At 42.1% G+C, this 25,006-nt stretch overlaps 1 protein-coding gene across 1 annotated transcript in view; it reads right to left on the bottom strand.

The window, feature by feature from the left end:
* Positions 1-1,592: 1,592 nt before the first annotated feature.
* The window catches only part of LOC136609583 (aminopeptidase NAALADL1-like), a 37,612-nt gene continuing 14,198 nt past the window's right edge, over positions 1,593-25,006 (bottom strand). Inside the window, exons 11-19 of the mRNA XM_066589163.1 lie at positions 24,268-24,331; positions 22,213-22,280; positions 20,505-20,593; positions 15,171-15,261; positions 11,606-11,687; positions 9,941-10,111; positions 6,765-6,852; positions 4,682-4,774; positions 1,593-1,776 (exon numbers count right to left, since the gene is read on the bottom strand). Coding sequence (XP_066445260.1) covers positions 1,593-1,776; positions 4,682-4,774; positions 6,765-6,852; positions 9,941-10,111; positions 11,606-11,687; positions 15,171-15,261; positions 20,505-20,593; positions 22,213-22,280; positions 24,268-24,331 — 930 coding nt within the window. The remainder of the gene's footprint in view (positions 1,777-4,681; positions 4,775-6,764; positions 6,853-9,940; positions 10,112-11,605; positions 11,688-15,170; positions 15,262-20,504; positions 20,594-22,212; positions 22,281-24,267; positions 24,332-25,006) is intronic.

The raw sequence follows: 25,006 nt of genomic DNA on the forward strand, positions 1-25,006 counted from the left end.
ACTGTACATATATAATTAAATACAGGAGATACCCAGGTTATACCAGCATGGGACATACCACTATATACAGGGAGATGTATAACTTATACCAGCTATACATATATCATTATATACTGGAGATAGCCAAGCTATATCAGCATGATTCATATATACTATATACAGGTCACAGATACAGATCACGATATGCATCTTTAAAGACCACTTATATATGTGTACAGCTTGTATAAGTTATACATCCTGTATATAGTGATATGGAGCATGCTGGTATAACCTGGGTATCTCCTGTATATAATTCTATATGAACAGCCGGTATATGTAATACATCTCCCTGCATATGATGATCTGTACCATGCTGGTATAACCTGGGTATCTCCTGTATATAATTATATATGTACAGCTGGTATATGTAATACATTTCCCTGTATATAGTGATATGGAGCATGCTGGTATAACCTGGGTATCTCTTGTATATAATTCTATATGAACAGCCGGTATATGTAATACATTTCCCTGTATATAGTGATATGGAGCATGCTGGTATAACTTGGGTATCTCCTGTATATAATTATATATGAACAGCTGGTATATGTAATACATCTCCCTGCATATGATGATCTGTACCATGCTGGTATAACCTGGGTATCTTCCGTATATAATTATATATACAGCTGGTTTAAGTTATACATCTCATGTATATAGTGATACTTATACCAGCCCATTTTAGATCCTCTTGCCCCCTTCTTCATATGCATGCCATCTTTTCCCCCTTTTAACTTTGTAATAAAATAAAAAAAACAGTATATACTCACCTCCTCTGTTGCTCTCTGGCAGCATGATCACCGCGGGCATTCCTTCATCACAGAGACTGGGGAGTGTCCAGAGCAATCGTATATGTGTCACATGATCACAAAGCCCAGAAGTCAGACAATGGGGACAGCAGTGCCAAATACAGCTGCCAGGGAGCGACCAAGGAAGTGAGTGTGCACTGTTTTTATTTTAATCAGACTTTACAATTAAAATCAGGGGGGGCCCAATTGCTGTGCTGACCCAGCAGCCTGGACTCTCTTCCACTCCTTCACCCATGTGCACTGTGGCCCCCGGCACCTGCTCAGGTTTGCTGGATGCTGGTACCAGCCCTGCAGACGACCCCTTCCAGTGTATTAGAAATTCTGCAGAAGAGTTTCTTGAAAACTTCATCAGAAAATTTACAATGTATTAGTGCGCCACCTAGTGGTTAAAAATGGTTAATGCAAAAAGCACAGAAAAAAAACAATGCTAAATGTGGGATGGAATTTTATCCTATCTTCTTCCTTGATGATCTCCGTCAGTTACAGTAAGACAACATATGAGCTTCACAGGATCACAAAATAGTTAGCAACCTATAGCTGTATAGCGGTGTAATAAGACACTGATATTGCACAGACACCATGTTCATCTTTATTGAAGAGCGCCCTCTTGAGTTCATTTCATCACTTTATTAATAGAGTGCTAAAATAAAGTCAAAATAGGGACTTTTTTTTTACATAAAGATGCCCTGCACAGGTGGCCTTTTGCCCGAGTTTGTCTTCACTTGTTTCTGAGCTTCTGCCATGTTATATTTTGGCGGCTGTCTCTAGTGTGGAGGCCGCGTTCTCCACAGCCTGGATGGCTATAGTTAGATGGTGGTGAACAAGATTCCAGTGCTGTCCAAGGTTGCTTTCAATGGCTGTCTGATAGGCATCTGCAAGACCTGGAAATGTGGCAACTGAGGAACTTCGGGTGGTCCAGAGAACATGGCTACACAGGCGGAAAAGAAACATTTAGCAGTCTGTTCACAAACCTAAAAAAAAAATCTATCAACCTGGATGCACGACTAATATTCTATCCAGGTTCCAGATGGAGGGTTGCCCTTGTCAATGCGGGTGCTCTGCTATAAAGGCAGGTCCAGTCGGAGAAAATCAGGGACAGATCCTAGGTTCTACCACTACATCTAGCTACTCAGATACCGTTTGTGTTCTATACGTCATCCAGCCTGCACTTGTCCTCTTTCTGTTAATCAGTTTTCTCAACAGGACTGATTGGACATGGCTACACCTAAACCTGTGTTATCGGACTGCAGCACTGATAGCCAGCAGGAGAGAACGGTTGGAATTGGTTTTGTAAACCTGCAGCAACACAAACCATGATATAACCACCAAGAAAACGCGAGGATCAACCAACCGCCATTGTGGTCTCCATGAGGGGTCAGGGTAAACTAAACCAAACAGCTTGTCAATGAGGATCTACGGACAACTTATGCAGAAGGCATTGTCAACCTAACTAGGAGGTATGGTAAAAAGATTAAAGGCCCCAAGGCAATTAGAGAAAATTCATCCGAATTCGCTGACGGGCTGACTATCAGATGTGTAAGAGTGACTTTACACAGGACTGAATACTCGCTTGAAATAGTCGCTAAAGAGTATAAATGACTGTTTGTGCGCTTTTACACAGAGCGATTGTTGTTCACATATTGGTCAATTTCACAATTGCGGAACCAATTTGTGGGTGCTTATACACGGGCCAAAATATCGTTACTCAACTAGTTAGGGGGCGCGAGGTTCTCTGACAGCCATTGGTTGCTGAATCTATGGAATGCCGCATCACTAAGTGTTCCATCAAAGCAGCGAGTGTTCCTGTGAAGACCAGCAGGGACTGTTCAGTCAAGGATCGCTCGCATGTATTTATGTGTTTTTAGGAACCAATCAGTGTTAAATGGAGGGGCAAATGCTCAAAAAAGGGGAGAAGCAATCAGCGTGCAGTAGGAAGTGTATGATCAACAAGCGCACACCTCCCTGCAAAGTTGTTGAAAGACAACGCTTACCTGTTTACACTACACAATATAATTAATCAACCAGCAACTTTTTTAGGTGAGCGGAAACAAAGCGACTAGTGAACAAATTGTCCCTTGTCACCCAGTTGGTGGCCGTGTTTACACAGAACAACTGTCGCTTACATCTACCAAGCGACTGTTTGGAGAATACTTGTCTTGTGTAAAGCCAGCTTAAATCCGCGAGATTTGTGTGTTCTGAGACACACAAATATGAACCCTATTCTTTGCGGGAAATAAAATTGCAGCATGCTCTATCTTCTGCGTGTTCTCGCAGCACCCATTGCTTTCAATGGGGCGGGAGGCAGCAGCGCCAGCCCCATTGAAAGCAATGGGAGAAACTTCACGATCCTCTGCCGCGGCTTTGACAGCTGTGCCGGAGGATCCCCGCATCCCTGAAACGAAGCAAGGCTGTTTTGCCATGAAAACGCCTCGCATCCTCGGGGATTTCACATGGTGGAAGATGTTATAGGGGTGGGATCCACGGCCTCATATTGCAGTCGCCCGTGGGAAGTTAGCCTAAGGAGCCCGCCAGTTTCTCTCCAACAGATGAAGTTGAAGGGGGATAAAGATTAGGCATCTTGAATTACAACACCCAGTCTCTTTGTCTACATTGGAGATAAGCCGCTGCCAGAGGTCTTTGACAGCAGCTTACTCTGCTCTTCTGATTAGAAACATGAACGCTTGCTGAACTAGCCGTCCATGTGTGTGGGGGAGTCAGGAGGAAGAGTGGCGGCTGAAGAACAATGACTGGATGATGAAGGTGTATAGGTGGCTTTAGGGATCCTATTCAGGTTTTGTGTGACTTCTGAGTCGTGATGATCTCAGTCAAAGGTCATGGTGACATCAAGCAGAAACCAAGGAGATCTCACACAGGCATATGCTGCAGCCGCTCTGGAGGAGACAACAAGCAACTCCGGTTTGGCTGGGTATATAGATAAAGACGGAGAGCAGCAAACTGCATGTAGGTGAAGGAAAGCCAAGTGCATACTTATGATAGAGGCAGGCCATGTGGCTGCTAGATGGCCCTGGTTGGCCTTATGCCCTTTGCTACTAACTAGGACTCTGCATAGTTATGGGAACTGGCCCAGGATTATTGGAAACACTGAAACCTTCTAACCTGGGTGCCAAAACTCTGCACTGTAATGGGATTGGGGGTGGTGGTGGTGGTGGGGGGGGGGATATTTTGTAATTTTGCCATTGCTTATGCCACATGCCTTACACAGACTTTGTCATATACATGACATCATAATACTATATAACTACATCTCCCATCAGAATAATGTACATTCTAAGCTGGTCACATCACAACAAACCCATTAACCCTCGCAAGGCTTTGCATATCTAATCTAGGGCGCCATAATTACAGTCCTGTTAGTCCATTTTACCCCCACCCCGGCCAGGGATTCACTCACACTTGAACGTAACCACTGTGGTATCAATGTGGTGTCTGTTCTGCTTCCTTTTCCCAGCAATGATTCTTGGCAGGCGGAGGGGGAACACACATAGTGCTTCACAAGGTTGTAGCATTGACAGGCGCTGGTCAACACTCTCCTCCGGGTCCCTGTCCCTTTCTCCTGGCCACATCTCAGACTGCAGCTACATGGAGCGACCACTGGCCACTTCAGACAGTGATTGCATGCTGCAGCTGTGTAAAGGGGTGCGCTCTTCAGCACTACCCCCTTACACATAGAAGGTCCTTTGCTGGTGACCCCTCTTAGGACAAACGTCATAATACTTAAAACTATAAATAAATGTGAATTGTAGAATTTCTGGAAATTTGAAAACATTTGGAGATTCTGCATAAATGTCATAAAAAGCAGCGTCTGATCGTACCTGAAATACAGTCTGTCCGGAAAAGCAAAATGGTTAATGAACGCTCTATCCAGGAGCATGAGCTGATCATTAATCATCCGGATCTTCAGCGGCCTGGAAGTACAGAGAAAGCAAGTGAGTAGGAAGGACCCTATGTATAGTAACCAGTAGATATTTACATGTTACTGGCATAACCATTGAATGGCGCAGCGCTCCAACTACTGGCACAGCCCCTTCTAATTGGTGGGCGATAATCCATATATGCCCTATCTTAAAGGGGTTGTGACAACCCCTATTCACATGCCCTATTAGGGCATACAAACGTCATAGAGCGGGTTCCTCACTTGGGACCCTCGCTCAGAATGGAGAGACACTTGCCTCCGATACTGGCAGACTTTCTGCCATCCCGGCATTGCATTCATGTGCATCGGCCATGCTGTAATACTACATTTTCCTAGTGGCACACACTGCAGGAGAAATGTGTAGCTGGCGGTAACTTCCTGTGGCAAAATCAGCACTATGGAAGGGTTGTGCATCTTCATACAAGCCCTTTAAGGTTAGGCCATCGATATTTATAGTAGACTTTATGGTCATGGCCGCCAAATTACGTCTCGTGGCAAATGTTTTGTTCCTGCCTGCCTCTATTTGCAGCCTGGAGGGTACGCACACATGCATGTTTCTGTTCTTTAAGGGCCAGCATGCACCTTGCAAAGTCCTCCCCTGCCAACTGTGATGAACACATCGGTCAGAGCAAGCCAAATTACCAGCTAATGACAGGAAATACCTAAACATAGATATGGGGACCATTGTTCACAGGTATTCCATAAGATAAGCTAACTGGAGTACATATACAATATTGTTATATACAGGAGTGCGGGAAGATTTATTTTAATAAGGTGTCCTGCACACGGGTGGGTCGGACCCCGCATGCAGGATTCCCGCAGCAGAGTTCGACCCCATCTTACCTGTCCAGCGGCTTCTACACACACTGCGGATGTGCCAGCCATGCGAAGTAGCCACCGGCGCTGGGGGTTGATGAGTATCCCACGATACTTCCGCAGTGCTCCATTGACTTCAATGGAAGCCGGCCGTGTGTAACCTGCGCAAAATCACAGCATGCTGCGATTTATTCTCCGCCAGCGGAAAATCGCAATAGATTTCCTCTTGTGGAGATGAAATGGCGTTTTGCAATTAAACACTATGGGCTGTATTTGCTGCGGAGTCCGGAGGCGGACGCCCACTGCAGACTCCGCGATGCAAATACACTCGTGTGCAGGAGGCCTAAATCTATTTTTTGCAACTTTATTGCACTGAATTAGAAAAAATGATGAAAATTTGTATTACATATTATTATTGTCCCTTTCTCTCTATATGAAAAGTAATTAAATTATGTTTAATTAAATTAGAAGGTACTGGCCCTGTTCTGCCACCGTAAGGAAGCCAAATACATGCCACAAATAACTTTAAGAAATTAGGCATCAAATAAAAAATATTAACCAGTGGAATGTATTGTTTCAGACATTTAGGCATCTAAGACCTTGGTCACGAAGGGGTTAAGGTATTAATCAAGTGTGTTCTGATTTTCTGGTTCCTGACCATCTATTCCTGACCTCATTGCATTCTACGTGTCTGATTCCACCTTGTTGTACTGACCACGCTTCTCTCTGTTGCCTGCTCCGACCTGTGGCCTGTTGTACTGTGCCAAACCTATTTTGTGTGTCCGGACTTCTGGCTTGTTCCTCATCCTGAAGTTGTGCGGCTTGCCCTGACCTGGATTGTGCCTGTTCACACCCTCAGGTACCGCGCTTGGTCTTTGGTTGTGCCAGCTGCTACATTACTGGGACCGCTTCCAGGATAATAGCCTTGGTCCCCGCAGCAAAGCTCACATCCCAACTGGTGGAGTTGATGGGTGAAGATCCGGGTCTTCAGGTGTCACCTCTTGATTTGCCCAAAATCAAACCAATGCGTGGCACAGTGGATTCATACCCACTGACCCTGACAATTTAATGCTTGACAATCCCTTTAAAAATCATTCACTGCTATAGAACGGAATGGGCTTTGTATGTATGTCAGCAGTAGAGCATCACATCCATATGACACTTACGTCGTATCTGCATCTTGTAGATTTTTTTTGGCCTCTTCCAAGGACTCAGCTGCAGCCTTGAATCGATTAATAGCCCTTTGTAACGGCTCTACAAAACACAATCATTTACATAATGCAGGCAGCCATTTTGAAATCTTCAATGACAAACAAGTCAAGTGGTACATATAGTGGCGGCCATTTTGATTGTCATTATTGATATGTTGCCGGTAGTTTTTGTCCCATTTACCAGGCAAACAATAATGATTCTCAATAAAGCTCTAGAAAACTGGTAGGTACAGACTAGCTCTTCAGTGTAGTAAGTGTATTATTCCTGGGCGTGACAAGAAAAGACTGGGCCCCACAGCAGACCCCATTGATTATAAGGGATCTGTTCGGTTCCCATTATGGTGTCGAATGCTACTTCATCATGGATTGTAATGCAATTCTGGAATGGATGCTCTGAACATGACCTCCAACCGTGAAGTGAACATACCCCTAACTGCTTGTTGACGCATGATCACTTGAATCTCCAGCCCAGCCTGCATCCATGTTCAGATCTTCTAATGTAGATTTCTCTAGAGCTATGTCTTGGGTCTCCTTAATGGAGTTATCCAGGGAGCCAGAATCCTTATCTGGACCTGCAGTGTCTGGACCTCCATTCCTGCCTTGTTTCGACACCAGGTCATGTATAGATTTTGTGTGGACCCATTATTTCATCAGAGGGGTTGTTCCTTTCATCTTAATTACTAAGCCAAACCACTTGTTTTTCACGGCCAGTGCAGAGACAGAAAATGGGGATGGCTTAGTAATTAAGATGAGGGGAACAGCCAGCCGACTCTGATGATATGGTGGGCACAGAGAGAATCTATACACATGACCCAGTGTCAGAATCGGGCCCGTAGTGGAGGTTCCAACACTGTAAGTCTAAATAAAGATCCCCGCTCCCTGGACAACCCCTTTAAGATATGGAAGGACCCTCTTAACTGTGTTTCAGTCTCTTTGGCATGGCTTGCTTACAAATCAGCAGAGAATACTCATTGTAGCTGTGATATTTGGTTGAATAGTGGTTGCTATATATAAAAGTGCCCCCATTGCTTGTCTGTTACTCATTTCTAGGTAGCAGGTCATCTTTTCCATCCAACTTCAAATAAGATGGATCCATTAGTGTTGATGCTCCTTTGGCTTCTGGCATCCCAAACTGGTTCAGGAATGTGGTGATTTTAGCACTCTGGTTGAGAAGAAAGGTGAAAGGTCCCATCTTCTGCTCTCTGAATTCCAAGGCCCTGTGTATTATAATGTTTGTTCCGAACTTTACGTAACTTTTCAATATCTGTCTCTTCTTGGTGAGCAATAATTACATCATCTACATATAGAGCAATGTATATCCACCTCTCGGATGCACATTTTATGGATCGGCTTGACTCTTTAAAACCCTCTGCCAACAAAACGTTGCTCATTTTGGTGTTCCATACAATTACCAAAGGCTTGAGGCCGTAGAGAGATTTCTGCAGCTTGCAAACCAGGAGCTCTTCGCCCTTTTGGATGATGGCTTTAGGTTGGGTCATGTACAACCCTAAAGCCCCATTTACACACAACGATTATCGCTCAAAATTCATTCAAACAATGGCATATGAGCCAAAATCCTTGCATGTAAACGCTGCCATCGTTCACTCTTCGGCTGTAGGATGATTTTAAGGTGATCTTAAAATCCATCCTTCAACCAGAGAGTAGATTACACAGACTGCATGCTGTGTTCTGCAGCTGATTACGGGCTGTCAGCTGTATTCAGTGTTTCCCTAAATAACAAGCGTATTGTGTGGTTACTCCAATCCCTATCAGTGTGCACACCTATTATTTATGCATCATGTCATTAATGCTTGCACTGTAAAAAAAAAAAAAAGGTAGAATTTATGTATTTTCTCTCCCTGCTCTCAAAAAAAATGTTACACAACACATTATATGTACCCCAAAATGGCATCAATGAAATATGCCCAGGTCAACGGAAAAATAAGAAAGTTAGGGCTTTTGAAAGGGGAGATGAAAATCCCCACAAAATCATTGCGACATTATGGGCAAAATAGGCCATGACTTTAACCCCTTAACGACTGCTGATACGCCTTTTGATGGCCTGTATTGACAGTCTATATATGAGGAGAGATCAATTCTGGCAGCGGCATTTAAATCCCGCGAACAATGTTTGGGGTTCCCGTACAGCTCCCCTTGATGAGATCGCAGGGAGCCATGCGGGTGTCATGGCAGACAGGGGCCCTCTGAAAGGCCCCAGGACTGTCATGGCAGAATGCCTATCAAGCTATCCCCGTGGGTGGCTTGATAGAATGCCTGCCTGATTGCAGTATGATGTAATGCTATGGCAATACATCATACTACAGGAGCGATCAAAGCATCACAAGTTCTTGTCCCCTCTGAGGACTAAAAAAAAAAGTTAAACCAAGAACAATAAAGCTTTAGTAATTCTTGAAAAAAAAGTAATAAAAGTTAAAAAAAAACCAACCTTTTGCTATATTTGTAATAAAAGAATCTAAATAATAAACCAAAAATATATACTTAGTGTCGCTGCGTCCTTAAAAGTCTGATCCATCAAAGTAATCATTATTTACCCCGCACAATGAACTTCGTCAGAAAAACAAATAAGAAACGGCAGAATTGTGCTTTTTTGGTCACCCTGTGCAATAAAAAGCGATCAAAAAGCTGTATGCATTCCAAAATGGTACCAATGCAAACTACATGACGTCCCGCAAAAATTGAGCCCTCGCACAACTATGTCGATGGAAAAAGGAGATGGTGTCACAAAATATTTCAAAATTAAATATCTTTGAAAGAAAAATACTTAGTACAGCAAACAAAAACCTATATAAGCTTGGTATCGTCGTAATCGTACTGACCCATAGAATACACTTATGTCATTTTTGTTGCAGTTTGTGCAGTACATTATATGGTACATTAAATAGTACCATAGAAAAATACAACTCGTCCCGCAAAAAGCAAGCCCTCATACAGCGACGTCGATGGATAAATAAAGGAGTTGTGATTTTTTTAAAAGGGGTGAGGAAAAGACGAAAATGGAAAAACTTCAAAAACCTTGGTCACTTAGGGGTTAAAAAACACAAACAAACATCTCACGACTTTTCTGCTGGCACATACTGAAGCTATAATGTGATGAGGACTATTACTATTACCTAGAGAGATGTTATTCTTGCTGAGGTTAGGCTGGAATCTTTCCGCTTCCTTATAATACCCATCTAATGTTTCTCCGTAGTCTACTGCCCCTAGTGGCAGGATGAGACTGTCCGATAGTCGCAGTAAGACGTTTCCAGCAGTGCGCGCCACAATCTGATGGCTGGTAAAACCTACAAGTAAGAATCACACATATGGTAAGAAGTGTTACGGAGCATTGACCTGGATGCAGTTTATGTCCTGTGATCTTAAGGGTGGCTTCACTCTGGCGAGAGAATCGCACGATTTCCTAGCGCTGCGAGAAATCGCAAAGTAATGAAGCTAATGACTTCAAATGGCTCCATGCACATATGCGACGTTTTAACGCTTCCGATACAGCGTTAAAACATAATCGCGGAATGTCCATTCTTTTTGCGATCTTGCCCATTCATTTCAATGGGGCCAGCGGCAGCTGCGCCGGACCCATTGAAATGAATGAAAGATGCTCACGGTCCTCTGTCCTCTGCCCCCCCCCACCCCCACCTCGGCGCAACTTTTTGCAGATAGCTGCACTCTTATCTTACGCCTGGGAACTTAAAAACTCACGCCCCCTGAAAGCGCTGCCTCTGATTGGCTGAGCGCGGTGTCCAATCAGAGGCAGCGCACAGCTGTTGTTCATTGAATGAGCGCTGCCTCTGATTGTTCACAGTGCTCAGCCAATCAGAGGCAGCGCTTTCAGCAGGTGGGGATTTTTAAATCCCCGGCTGGAAGACAAGGAGAACAAGAGTGCCGCAACCAGCAAGAAGACGCGCCAGAGATTACAGCGCTTCCTAGGTGATGTATTAATATATATATTTATTTTCAAGTCATGTATTATTGTCGGAGGGGGGGGGGGGGGGTTATATTTTACGACCCCCTAAAAATCCTCGCCACAGGGAGTCCCTAGTGGCAGAGGACGGCGAGAACCTCCCATTGAAATGAATGGGGAAAGATCACTATCTTCAGCCGCGACTGTGACAGCCAAGGCAGGAGATTCCTTCAGCCCTGCTGGGATGGGAGGCTGTTTCCCTGCGGAAACGCCTCGGATCCAGGGATTCAAGAAGGATCGCGAGAGCGATATTGGGGCATCAATCACATCCCGATTATCGCTCTCGCCAGTGTGCAGGAGCCCTAATGGAGAACTCATGAAACTTCTTGATAAAAAAGCTTCTTTAACATATTCTAAAACGGTCTTTCTTTCTTTTAAATCCCTTTTTCCTGACCTATTAGCACTTGAAGCCGCAGGCTCTCTGTGAGAAAGAACGCTGTGCCTGTGAATCTATGATAACGTTGCCTGTCTCATCATATGTGACTCTTAAGGAGCTGTCTCTTCTTCCGCCAAGGAAATAGGGGAGCAGCTCCTGTGAAGATCCCGCTTTCAGCACAGACTTGATGTTTCACCTCTGGGTGGCCACCTATCCATTCCTTTCCACCCAGAATGCAATGGACAGTGGCCAACTTACCAGGAAGATCAGGGGGTCATACTGTAAGTGTAGGTTAAGAGGTGGGACTAGCATCTTTCAGACACTTAAGGCATACCCTGTGGATGGGAATACCCCAAAAAGGAGCAGTCTGAACTACAAAAAAATATTTTCAAACACCGGTTCAGGTCTGTGCAGCTAGCCATAGTTACATTGTTATACATTTACCTGGATCGATATATCTAGATGCATAATCAAAAGTGTCAAAGGCTGTATGGTAGGCAGGATATATACGGGCCGACGTCACCCGCTGTAGATGATAAAGAAGAAAGATAGAATTAAGTCATCTGGATACTATTCCCAGCAGCTGATAATATTATAGTAGTTATACACTTTTACAAAGGTGGGCAGTATTATAGTAGTTATATTCTTGCACATAGGGGGCAGTATTATAGTAGTTATATTCTTGTACATAGGAGCAGTATTATAGTAGTTATATTCTTGTACATAGGAGGCAGTATTATAGTAGTTATATTCTTGTACATAGGAGCAGTATTATAGTAGTTATATTCTTGTACATAGGGGGCAGTAATATAGTAGTTATATTCTTGTACATAGGGGGCAGTATTATAGTAGTTGTATTCTTGTACATAGGGGGCAGTATTATAGTAGTTATATTCTTGTACATAGGGAGCAGTATTATAGTAGTTATATTCCTGTACATGGGGAGCAGTATTATAGTAGTTATATTCTTGTACATAGGAGCAGTATTATAGTAGTTATATTCTTGTACATAGGAGCAGTATTATAGTAGTTATATTCCTGTACATAGGGGGCAGTATTATAGTAGTTGTATTCTTGTACATAGGGGGCAGTATTATAGTAGTTATATTCTTGTACATAGGGAGCAGTATTATAATAGTTATATTCCTGTACATGGGGAGCAGTATTATAGTAGTTATATTCTTGTACATAGGAGCAGTATTATAGTAGTTATATTCTTGTACATAGGAGCAGTATTATAGTAGTTATATTCCTGTACATAGGGGGCAGTATTATAGTAGTTATATTCCTGTACATGGGGAGCAGTATTATAGTGGTTATATTCCTGTACATGGGGAGCAGTATTATAGTAGTTATATTCTTGTACATAGGGACAGTATTATTTTAGTTATATTCTTGTACATAGGAGGCAGTATTATAGTAGTTATATTGTTGTACATATGAGCAGTGTCATAGTAGTTATATTCCTGTACATGGGGAGCAGTATTATAGTAGTTATATTCTTGTACATTGGAGCAGTATCATAGAAGTTATATTCCTGTACATGGGGAGCAGTATTATAGTAGTTATATTCTTGTACATAGGGAGCAGTATTATAGTAGTTATATTCCTGTACATGGGGAGCAGTATTATAGTAGTTATATTCTTGTACATATGGGGGCACTATTATAGTAGTTATATTCTTGTACATAGGAGCAGTATTATAGTAGTTATATTCCTGTACATGGGGAGCAGTATTATAGTAGTTGTATTCTTGTACATAGGGGCCAGTATTATAGTAGTTATATTCTTGTACATTGGAGCAGTATTATAGTAGTTATATTCCTGTACATGGGGAGCAGTATTATAGTAGTTATATTCTAGTACATAGGAGGCAGTATTATCGTAGTTATATTCTTGTACATATGAGGCAGTATCATAGTAGTTATATTCCTGTACAATGGGAGCAGTATTATAGTAGTTATATTCTTGTACATAGGAGGCAGTATTATAGTAGTTATATTCTTGTACATGGGGAGCAGTATTATAGAAGTTATATTCTTGTACATATTGGGCCAGTATTATAGTAGTTATATTCTTGTACATATTGGAGCAGTATTATAGTAGTTATATTCTTGTACATAGGGGCCAGTATTATAGTAGTTATATTCTTGTACATTGGAGCAGTATTATAGTAGTTATAGTCTTGTACATAGGGGCAGTATTATAGTAGTTATATTCCTGTACATGGGGAGCAGTATTATAGAAGTTATATTCTTGTACATAGGAGGCAGTATTATAGTAGTTATATTCTTGTACATATGAGGCAGTATCATAGTAGTTATATTCCTGTACATGGGGAGCAGTATTATAGTAGTTATATTCTTGTACACAGGGGGCAGTATTACAGTAGTTATATTCTTGTACATAGGGGGCAGTATTATAGTAGTTATATTCTTGTACATAGGGGGCAGTATTATAGTAGTTATAGTCTTATACACAGAGGGCAGTATTATAGTAGTTATATTCTTGTACATATGAGGCAGTATCATAGTAGTTATATTCCTGTACATGGGGAGCAGTATTATAGTAGTTATATTCTTGTACACAGGGGGCAGTATTACAGTAGTTATATTCTTGTACATAGGGGGCAGTATTATAGTAGTTATATTCTTGTACATAGGGGGCAGTATTATAGTAGTTATAGTCTTATACACAGAGGGCAGTATTATAGTAGTTATATTCTTGTACACAGAGGGCAGTATTATAGTAGTTATATTCTTGTACATGGGGGGCAGTATTATAGTAGTTATATTCTTGTACATAGGGGGCAGTATTATAGTAGTTACATACTTGTACATAGGAGCAGTATTATAGAAGTTATATTCTTGTACATAGGGGGCAGTATTATAATAGTTATATACTTGTACATAGGAGCAGTATTATAGTAATTATGTTCTTACATACAGGAGGGGTTATTATAAAAGTTATATTCTTGTACATAGGAGCAGTATTGTAGTAGTTATATTCCTGTACATAGGAGCAGTATTATAGTAGTTATATTCTTGTACACAGGGGGCAGTATTACAGTAGTTATATTCTTGTACATAGGGGGCAGTATTATAGTAGTTATATTCTTGTACATAGGGGGCAGTATTATAGTAGTTATATTCTTATACACAGAGGGCAGTATTATAGTAGTTATATTCTTGTACACAGAGGGCAGTATTATAGTAGTTATATTCTTGTACATGGGGGGCAGTATTATAGTAGTTATATTCTTGTACATAGGGGGCAGTATTATAGTAGTTATATACTTGTACATAGGAGCAGTATTATAGAAGTTATATTCTTGTACATAGGGGGCAGTATTATAATAGTTATATACTTGTACATAGGAGCAGTATTATAGTAATTATGTTCTTACATACAGGAGGGGTTATTATAAAAGTTATATTCTTGTACATAGGGGGCAGTATTATAGTAGTTATATTCTTGTACATAGAGGCAGCAGTATTATAGCAGTTATATTCTTGTACATAGGGGGTAGTATTATAGTAGTTATATTCTTGTACACAGGGGGCAGTATTATAGTAGTTATATTATTGTACATAGGAGCAGTATTATAGTAGTTATATTCTTCTACACAGAGGGCAGTATTGTAGTAGTTATATTCTTGTACATAGGAGCAGTATTATAGTAGTTATAGTCTTGTACATAGGGGCAGTATTATAGTAGTTATATTCTTGTACATGGGGGCAGTATTATAGTAGTTATATTCTTGTGCATAGGGGGCAGTATTATAGTAGTTATATACTTGTACATAGGAGCAGTATTATAGTAGTTATATACTTGTACATAGGAGCAGTATTATAGTAATTATGCTCTTAGATACAGTAGGGGTTATTATAAAAGTTATATTCTTGTACCATTCCCCTTCTTACCTGTCCATACAAAGTACATTGCTGAGTGTGCATAAAAGCAGAATATTTTATTTTACAATTGTCTTTGGTTTAACATGCATATTTACCGTGTCATAGGTGTGTGAAATATCCATGCATGTAATCCCCAAGTAGTGCAGAAAGGGGGCGTAATCACTGCCAGTTCCCAGTGTTCCAATACTGTACCAAACGATATAAATGTAAGTAATATCAGCAAGACTGTATAGTAAAATACAGAGGATGTTCTAATGACAATATTCAATTACTCTGTGTTATACTGCAGTATGAGGATCGTTTTTTCTTAGGAACTGCGTAGTGTTGCACTTTCATTTACCTACCCCATGCCACCTATAACTATTCATTCTCTTGGTGGCAGCGACAGGATGAATTTAATAAGATGGGGTCATCAATGTTTGATCAAGAAGGGTCCATAGAGAAAGATGCACACTAGTATTATTGAAATAGAAAACAATATTATGGGGCAATCCTGCCTGATGAGGAGGAGGAGTCTAGATATCACCCATGCCAACGGATATTTTGCAGAAACAGGCTTTGGGAGGCATATTAGCAAGACTTCTCCCACATATAGAGATTAGCGAGGCAAGGGGAGACATATAGAGATTAGCGAGCGAAGGGAGAAGGAGGAGCCAATGGGGCAGCCACAGACCTGAAGGAGAACATTTTTTGTCAAACATTAAAAAATTATGAGAAAGTAAAAAAGATGTAACAACTAACAACTACTGTTATACAATATCTGAATAGTTGCTATAAGCATCCAGATGATATGTGATGGCATTTATGGCTCCATGTAGGGGAATAACTGTAGAAAGAGAGGAAACATTCCTAGTTACCTACAACCTGTAATAGGCTCTTGGTATCTTTAATGTAGCTAGGAGTTCTGAATACCCATGGTTGTAGTAGATATGATGCCATATACTGCGGCGTAATGGATGAGGAAAGAAGTTTTCAGGAATTTGGGGTAATGCATGGACTATAGGGCAGACTGGAGAGTCCACCAACTAATAATAATCATATAGTTTTTGTTCTATTATCCCTGAGGAAACACCTTCCTGGAGCAATTTGGATAAAGCTATTTTTAATGTAGCAGATGTCACTGTCCGAGGGCATGTTTTTTGCAGGACGAGTTGTATTTTTGCAATGGTACTATTTAATGTACCATATAATGTACTGAAAAACTTTAAAAAGTGAAGTGAAATTAAAAAAAATGAAATTCCGCCATCTCTGAGTGCGTCTTTTTTCTACGGTGTACACACTGCAACAAAAATGACCCGATAACTTTATTCTACGGGTCAGCACGATCACTACCATACCAAATTCATATAGTTTTTTTCTAGCTGTACTACTTTTATTTTTGTACGAAGATATACATTTTTTTTCAATTATTTTCTACCCCCATCTTCTGACAGCCATAACCTTTTTTATTTTTCCATCGACATGTTTGCTTGAGGGCTCATTTTGTGCGCGACGTCCTGTAATTTCTAATGGTACCATTTTAGAATACATACAACTTTTTGATCGGTTTTTATTATATATTTTTTCTTGGAGATAGGGTGACCAAAAAAAACGCAATTCTGGCGGTCTTTATATATTTTTTTCTGACAACATTAACCTTACGAGGTAAGTAACTTTAATAGATTGGACTTTTATGGTCGCATTGATACCAAATATGTATTTTTGTTCTATTATTCAGATTAATTATAAATATGGCAATTTTTTTACTTTTATTACTTTTAATTTTTTTACATAATTAATAAAACCTTTTAAATAGAGATGAGCGAACGTACTCGGATAAGCCCTACTCGTCCGAGTAATGTGCTTTATCCGAGTATCTCTCCGCTCGTCCTGAAAGATTCGGGGCGCTCCGCTGCTGACAGGTGAGTCGCAGCGGGGAGCAGGGGAGAGCGGGCGGGAGAGAAGGAGAGAGAGATCTCCCCTCCGTTCCTCCCGGCTCTCCCCTGCAGCTCCCCGCTCCGCAGCGCGTCCCGAATCTTTCAGGACGAGTACAGCGGTACTCGGATAAAGCACATTACTCGGACGAGTAGTGCTTATCCGAGTACGTTCGCTCATCTCTACTTTTAAACTTATTTTTACTTTTTTTTTTTTTAGTCTCCAGAGCAGACAAGAACTAGCATTGGTTTGATTGCTCCTGTAGCATGATGTAATGCCATAGAATTACATCATACCACGATCTGACAGGCAACCTATCAAACCACGCCACAGGCGTTCATTGAATTCAGTCCCCGCCTGCTGAAAGAACTTCAGAGCAGTTCAGGAAGCCCAAGCAGCAGAGGAGAGGTGAGTGTATATATATATTTTTTTTAATTTATTTTTTTTACACATTCTAGGGATGATTTTCAGGGAAGGGCTTATATTTAAATCTCTTCCCCAAAAATCACTGCAGGGCTTGCCGGCAGCCCATTGCTTTCAATAGTGCTGCAGAAGCGCCGGCCCCATTGAAAGCAATAGGAGAACATCGCACTCCTGTGCCACAGCTGTAGCAGGGGAATTTTTCTTGTCACTTGTCACTGAACATCCTGCAGGGATGAAGAAATCCTCGGCCACTGCTGTCACAACTGTGCCAGAGGATCGCGATCTTCTCTGTATGTTGTCAATAGGGCCGCCGCTTCTGCCGCCGGCCCTATTGACCACAAGGTGAAACCCCTGGATGTGACATCCAAAGTATCACCTGCTGCAGCTGTCACAGTCGCAGCAGGGGATAGAGATGGCACTGCAGTTTATGTGCAAATTTTGATCGCACCCAAGTGCTTTTTTTTTTTTTTGCTTTTTTTTAACCGTGATGCCCGCTTTGGTCACGCAAATTTTTGCTGCATGCGTTTTACGTTTCACGCAAGTAAATGCACAGCAAAAAACGCTCGTCTGACTGAGCCCTAAATTGATAACTGGTGAAACATTGTTCACATGGGATGTTTGTGGTTTCGCTTCTGCATGTAGAAGTTGTTCTTCCGGTGTTTTCTACCAGCTCTCCTTTGTCGTTTTTTGATGGATTTTTGGCAGTGTGCTGGGTGAGCTGTAGAAGAACACGCTTTATGTTTATCTGAAGCCACAAAGTAATTGGAAGAATCATCCGTATCTGAAAAATCAGTTTGTACATCAGACCTATCCGGATCTGAAGAAGACAAACTCACATTTTCGTTGCAGGTATTTGACGTCTTTAAAATAATAGATTTTGGCTTCTTGTACGGTGTTTTACGCTGTTAGCGCCAAGTATACACAGCATTAGTCTGATGTCACACGTGTCTCATTCAAACACGGATTTTTTGATAGAAGTAATATGATCCTCCAATTTAGAGAGTTTATCTTGTACAGATTTGTGCAAGGCCGTATAATCTTTATGAGTCTGATATAATTGTAGCGAAGACTTCATTTCCTGGATGACTGAATCACGGAGCTTAAGTTTCTTTAGTTCAAACAAGATGATCGGCTGCATAAGATCAAGTGAACATGTAGAAAGTTTACTCCTTGTCAAAGAATATCAAGTACCGAGAAGGAGTTGCCGGAGTGGAATGAAACTTTCTCTGTGTGATTGTAACATTGGTATAAATAAGTAATTACAGTTAGTCCCCGACTTACGAACAGGTTCCGTTCTGAACAAATGCTTGTATGGAGGGGATCGAGGGTGGATCCCGCTCCATACAACGTCGGGTGCCGGCTGTTTCTTACAGCGGGCACCCGGCGGCAGCAGTTCAGACGAGCCGCGCCGCTTGTCGGAACTGTTAACACTTTAAAAATCGCTCTCACTGTGGTATGTCAAGTGTTAACAGTTCTGACGAGCGGCGCGGCCCGTCGGAACTGCTGCCGCCGGGTGCCTGCTGTTAGAAACAGCCTGCACCCGACGTTCAGGGGGCCCGTACAGCGTCCCACGATGAGATCGCGAGACGCTGTGTGGTTGCTAGGCTGCCGGGGACCTCCTGAAAGGCCCCAGGGCTGCCTATGCAGAGTGCCCATCAAGCACACAGTGTCCTGCGATCTGACCGGATAGGCTTCTATCAGCCTTGATAGAAGCCTGTCCAGTGCCTGCACAGTATGATGTAATGCCATAGAATTACATCATACTGTGCAGGACAGATAGTTCGTATCTAGCGAAATTCGTAAATCGAATGTTCGCAAGTAGGGGACTATCTGTACAATTTCAGAGCAAAATGAGAATTCGTTGTGTAAAAATGACACCTGGAGGAGAGACTCAAGTACCCTGGTGTACCACCTCTAGCTTGGATACAAGATGGTATAAAGGCAGGCATGGAGGCTCTAGTACACGGGTTGTTGATCCAGGTCTTACAGTCAGGTAGGAACGCATTGGGGTTTTTGCCTTCCTCTGGATCAACAAGGGGGGGTTGAAACAGGCTGAACTAGATGGACATTGTCTTCATTCAGCCTAACACACTATGTTACATGTGTCTGCAGGATGTCCTGAACATATCTCTGAGCTGGCATAGTCCCTCGTACCATCACTAGGGGTGACTGACTGTCGTATGCGATGGCCCCCAAGATTATCAGCAGTGGGGCTCAAGGTACCGTTCCACAGCAGGATTGAGACGCTCACTCCTTGGTCTCCAGACACAAACACGGCCGTCATCAGTGCCCAAACTAAACCTGGATTAGTCACTGAAGACATCCGGTTCCACTCTATAGCAGTCCATGTGCTTGTCAGACATTCAGATAATCTTCTCTACTGCTGGTCATTCACCTTGTGTGCCCTCACACATCCACTGGTTCCAACACCGCCTAACAATCTGGTCAGATGCTCCTCTCTACTGGTGGTCTGTCGGGGGTCCTGAGCCCGGCCATCTTGTGTGCCCTCACACATCCACTGGTCCAAACACCGCCTAAGAGCCTGGTGAGGACAGCTCAGGTAGTTGACAATTTGTCACTACAACAATCCAGCTTATCGCATTCCAGTAATGCGCTCCTCTTTGTCGCTGTAAACTGGACGAAATTTCTTTGATGGAGGCATGTATAGTGGCATGTGTAGTGGTCAACAAGCTCTACACAACCGGAAGAAAAGGTCACTACACACAAGGAGCCTCCGAGAGCCTTTTATAGGCCAAGGAAGGAACCACTTTTAGTGTCTCAGGTGACAAGATCGTTCATCTAATCACACCACAACTCTCATCATTTACATATCTGCCTGAGATGTAACCGCATGCCGGGTTTTAGAGCAAAACGACAACTTTCTCTGACAGTTTATTATAATTTTAAGCATGTGTATATTGGAAAGTATTATAATTCCCTATTATATAAGCAAATAAAGCAAATAAAGTTAAAAGCGGAATACCCCTTTAACCAGAGGAAGCGATTAACCTAAAAACATTTCAGTCCACAAATGGAACACAAACACACACTAAATCACATGATGAAATAATTGTTAATGTCAGAGGACTCACTTGGGGATGACGCCATATAGTGAGCTGTTACGGCTGGAGTGACTTTTCCAGTTATCATACACTGTGAGGTCACTGCTTGGGGTGTTCACCTGAAGAAGACATAAAATACATTACTATACTGGATCAGAAACTACAAATAAAAAAAATCTAGCTCCTTTAGTGATGTCATATGCATCAGATATATGGTTTGTATACTCTGTGGAAGCATACTAAGGAATTGGGACATTGGCACTGTTGGGTGGCAGTGCTCTAATACATATGCCACTAATGAACTGTACAGGCACTATTTTTCCTATAGTGTTGGCATTATTGATCAATGAATTAATCACTACTATATGGCCATGGCACTGCTATACTAGCACCACAACACAGTCTAGGAGAGCAATATATTGACCATTATATGTTAGCTTCCTGGCGTAAAAAGTCAAAAATTGTGGCACATGCCACATTTGCACCAAAATTTGCAACCTTTTCCTCTTGTGTCCTTTCCCCAAAACTTCTCAAAAATGGGTGAGGTTTAGTGTGCAGGCGGGGCCCCCACAAACCAACATATTTAACATAACTTACTCCAGTAATTGGCATAAATTATGGAGCAAATCTACGCCTGCACATAGTTGCCATAGATTTGCTCTTCTGTGCATGGATAGTCAAAAGATGCATCTAATATTTTAAGAAGCACGCACCTCTTAATAAATTTGCAGCATTTTATTCAAAAACACTTTGGGTTAAGATCAGCATATGAAATTTTGTCTTTTTTGGCCTTTTTTTTTAACCCTTTACCCATAGCTACTTCCAAAATGTTTATGGCCGCCCTCTGTTAGCTCTATCCTGCTGCCAGTCGTGGGATTTACCAGCTCAGTTCTAACTGTGTAGGCCTCTGTTGATATTAAAGTCATGGTTTAAATGGATAACAGAACTAGAAGGGCTATGATATATTGGCTTTCTGACCGGACCCAATAGATACTGATACATCCTATTAGGTCCATCATGTCCGGGTTTCAGTATTTTCAACAGGTAGTGCTAAATACTGTACCAGAATTTTTAGCAGGAAACCCAGACATAGAACCATAGTCACGGCCGGCCTTTGCCACGCATGACCTATGCAGTTGCAATGGGCCTCAGTCACCAACTTGTGGGGGGGAAGCATCAGGCATATGTAGGCTGGGGGAAATCTCCCTTCTTAGGTCTGCATGCCCAGATGATCTTTCTCTGATTTGCAGAATCTTGTGGAGCTACATGAATCATTCTCCATCAGGCTCGGTCTACTCCTCTCTGATGTTCCAAGGCGCTGTTTTCAACCCATTGGCTCCCCTGCAACACAGGTGCTTAGTTCTCCTACTGTATTTATGTTATGAGCTTGGTTCTGGTACAGTATTTATTCACCGAGCTGTTCTGTTATGGGTATCCTGCAGTCTTGTTGCTTTCTACACAAGTAGAATACAGGCAGACTGCCTATCCGTGCTGCAATGTATATCATTTTTTCTTGACTGGGAAAGGAGGGCACCAAAAAAAAAATCCACACAGGGTGCCAATTAACCTAAGGCCAGCACTGCCAAGCATGAACAGAGCCTAAATGCCACCTGGGCTCACACAATGCACTGCTCTCTAGTAACAGGAAACCAGATTTATGAATTTAGGTTTAGGTGAAGCCATGTCATACAGTAGATGTTAATATATTAGCCTTTCTGTCATCCGTTAATAGAGTTACCTGTTTAGATGCAGCAAAGACGACACCTTGCGCCGGAGGAGTGCCCTGGACCTTCAACGTTGCATTAGCTGAAAGAAGAAAATTATTCATCATTTTGCCGCGTAATAAACTACAACAAATGTGCTGGAAATGATAAAAACAAGAGATTTCCAAAGTCAGTGCAGCTGCTCATGAGACGCTTCGGAGATCATTAGTAAGTCACATTTGTTGCACATGCTAATCACCTTTTTATTTATTGATGTTCTCTTAGGCTAAAGGCACTTGGATGTATTCTTGGTCCATGTATTTCACGGACCGCACACGGCCCCATAGCCTATCTGGTCATTACATGCATGATTTTTCACACAGACCAATGGTTCATGTGACAAAAAGTCATGGTGCAGCGTCCACAAAGCAGGCCCACAGCCAAACAGACAGCAGGCATAGAGATGGTCACTTGTCACGGTGGCTGTATTGTCCCCTGCCCAGTTCCGGGTAGCACGAGACCCGTCGACGTCGCCATAGGGGAAGGTCAAGGGCAAAACAAAATAGGATGGAAACCGGGCAAAGCTACCTAAAAGTCTTTAGTTGTCACGGGTAACGCCACCGTTCCTTTCCTTTGATGCAGCTCCTCCTTAGAATAATTAGAACCCTCACAAAATAATACTTTTCTGGACACACAGGGAACGGTCGATGTAGGTCGCTTTACTGAACATAGTAAATCAAACACAGAATACAATCCAATGATAGAATAAGCCAGGCAGCAGTGGAGGTACATGGGGCATACATACAAAGTCCACAGTCCCAGTTATCTTTGTCGTGTTTTCTCTCCCAGAATCAATGCTCAACACTGGGATACAATAACTCACTGACCACTTGCATACCAATCTCTCTCTCTCTCTCTCTCTCTCTCTCTCGTGACTAACAAATGATACACGCAAACAGCTACATTTCCAGACAATTAACCCTTGCGGTGCTGCAAACCTGCACTACACATAATGCTGATTCAAGCTACAAGCAAAACAAGGACATTACAAAGGCACAAGACAGACACAGAACATCCAAGCACATTCTGGAAACTTCCATTAACCTCAGACTACAATGGCACATCCTATTCTCTTCCGATTTTACAAATGACAATAGGACATGCAATGTGCAGTGGGTGTAGATTGGTCAGCACAGGTGAGGGGGGTTGGGGTGTTGGACACAGGTGTCACGCTGTGATGTCTGATGCAAATTAAACCCAAGTTTCTTGGGTGTAACTTGCATATGGCCATCTGAATTTGGCCTTAGGTAAAGAACACACGGTCAAGCACCATATGCAGCTGAAGAACAGCTCATCTGTGGTTGCCAATATTTGAACGAGTTTTGGGAAAACCACTGGCCATCATATGCAGTGCTGGACAGTGTTTCCTTAGCCCTAAGGAAGATGGCTATTGGGTCGTGTTAGAGAATAAAATGCACATTTACAACTATATTAATGTCCATCTTTATCCGTATTATATTCAGCACTGCCACCAAGAGGGGAACCACATGAGAGAGGTCTGAAGACACTCAGGCTCTTGAGCTTCAGATGGGTGAACACTAATCTACATTTTAAAGGAGACTTACCTCTGAAGACATTTATTCCCTATCTATATGTGTGAAAGATACAACTGAATATTAAAGGAATTGTCTGGGACCTTTCGGATTTTATCAATTGATGATTGTTGGGAATCTACAGTGCAGGATGTCCCCCAATCAGTTGATTTATGATGCCACTGTCACAATGGAGAGTATAGGAAGCAGATTGCTCTGACCTTAGCCCATTGCGTGGTTTGGTACAGCAGACACAGCTCCCATTGAATTCAATATGGCTACCAATATCTGCAATACCAACCCAGCCTCTGTACTATGGTTAGCACGATTTGCTCCCTGTCTTGAAGACAGGTCTTCAAGAGGGAAAAATTTTTAAAAAAGTCTTAGACAACCCCTTTAAGGCGATGAGTGACCTTGTAAAACCTGAAATAGTTTCCACAATAAAATGATGTACAGATAAGATTTTGCCCTCAAAGTCAGGATTTTTATTAAACTCACCAAACACCGAGCAGTCCACGTTGATGTACGCCACAGTTCTGTCCCTTAATTTGCTGTAGTAATCCTCAAGTGTAAGAAAACAAACATCATAATATATATGATCAACTAGTAAAATGCTGCTTTTTATGTGAAAAAAGTTCTCATTAGAAAGTTTTTTTTAACTTTTCTAATTTACCCTACTTCATCCTAGCCATAGGCTGCCTGCTCACACAGCTAACAGTTTTCAGTTTTTTCCTAGTTCGGAGTTCAGGACAGTGGAGAGATGTGTGCTACTACTGGGCCTAGTTCACAAAGGACTTTCTAGACTGAAAAGGTGTAACAAAAAGTCAGCTATGTGAAGGAGGACTTCTGGATGGGCTTACAGCCTCAGAATGGAAACAAGAACTGACAGTAAGCAGAGATTTTGAAATTGTGCAGAACTTTTCATAATACAACAATTAAAGTGGCTTTCTGGCACTAAAGTATCGATGACCAATCCTCAAGATAGGTAATCAATATGATTCATAACATGGGACCCCCCCTGATCCGCTGTTTGAAGAGGCTGCTTCGCAGTGAGCACTGCAAGTTGTCCACAGGGTTGTGGCATCATATGGCCTAAGTGCAGGTCAATCTCATTCAGTGGATTAGGACTGAGCAGCTATACCAGGAACAGCCAGGCGGAAAGTAGATGGACCCCATTATAGTCAATGAGGTCTGTTCGATGCTGTTCGGTTCCATCCGGAGACGTGGCGATTCGGCC

Source organism: Eleutherodactylus coqui, chromosome 1 (assembly GCF_035609145.1).
Source record: "Eleutherodactylus coqui strain aEleCoq1 chromosome 1, aEleCoq1.hap1, whole genome shotgun sequence".
Classification (NCBI taxonomy): Eukaryota; Metazoa; Chordata; class Amphibia; order Anura; family Eleutherodactylidae; genus Eleutherodactylus; species Eleutherodactylus coqui.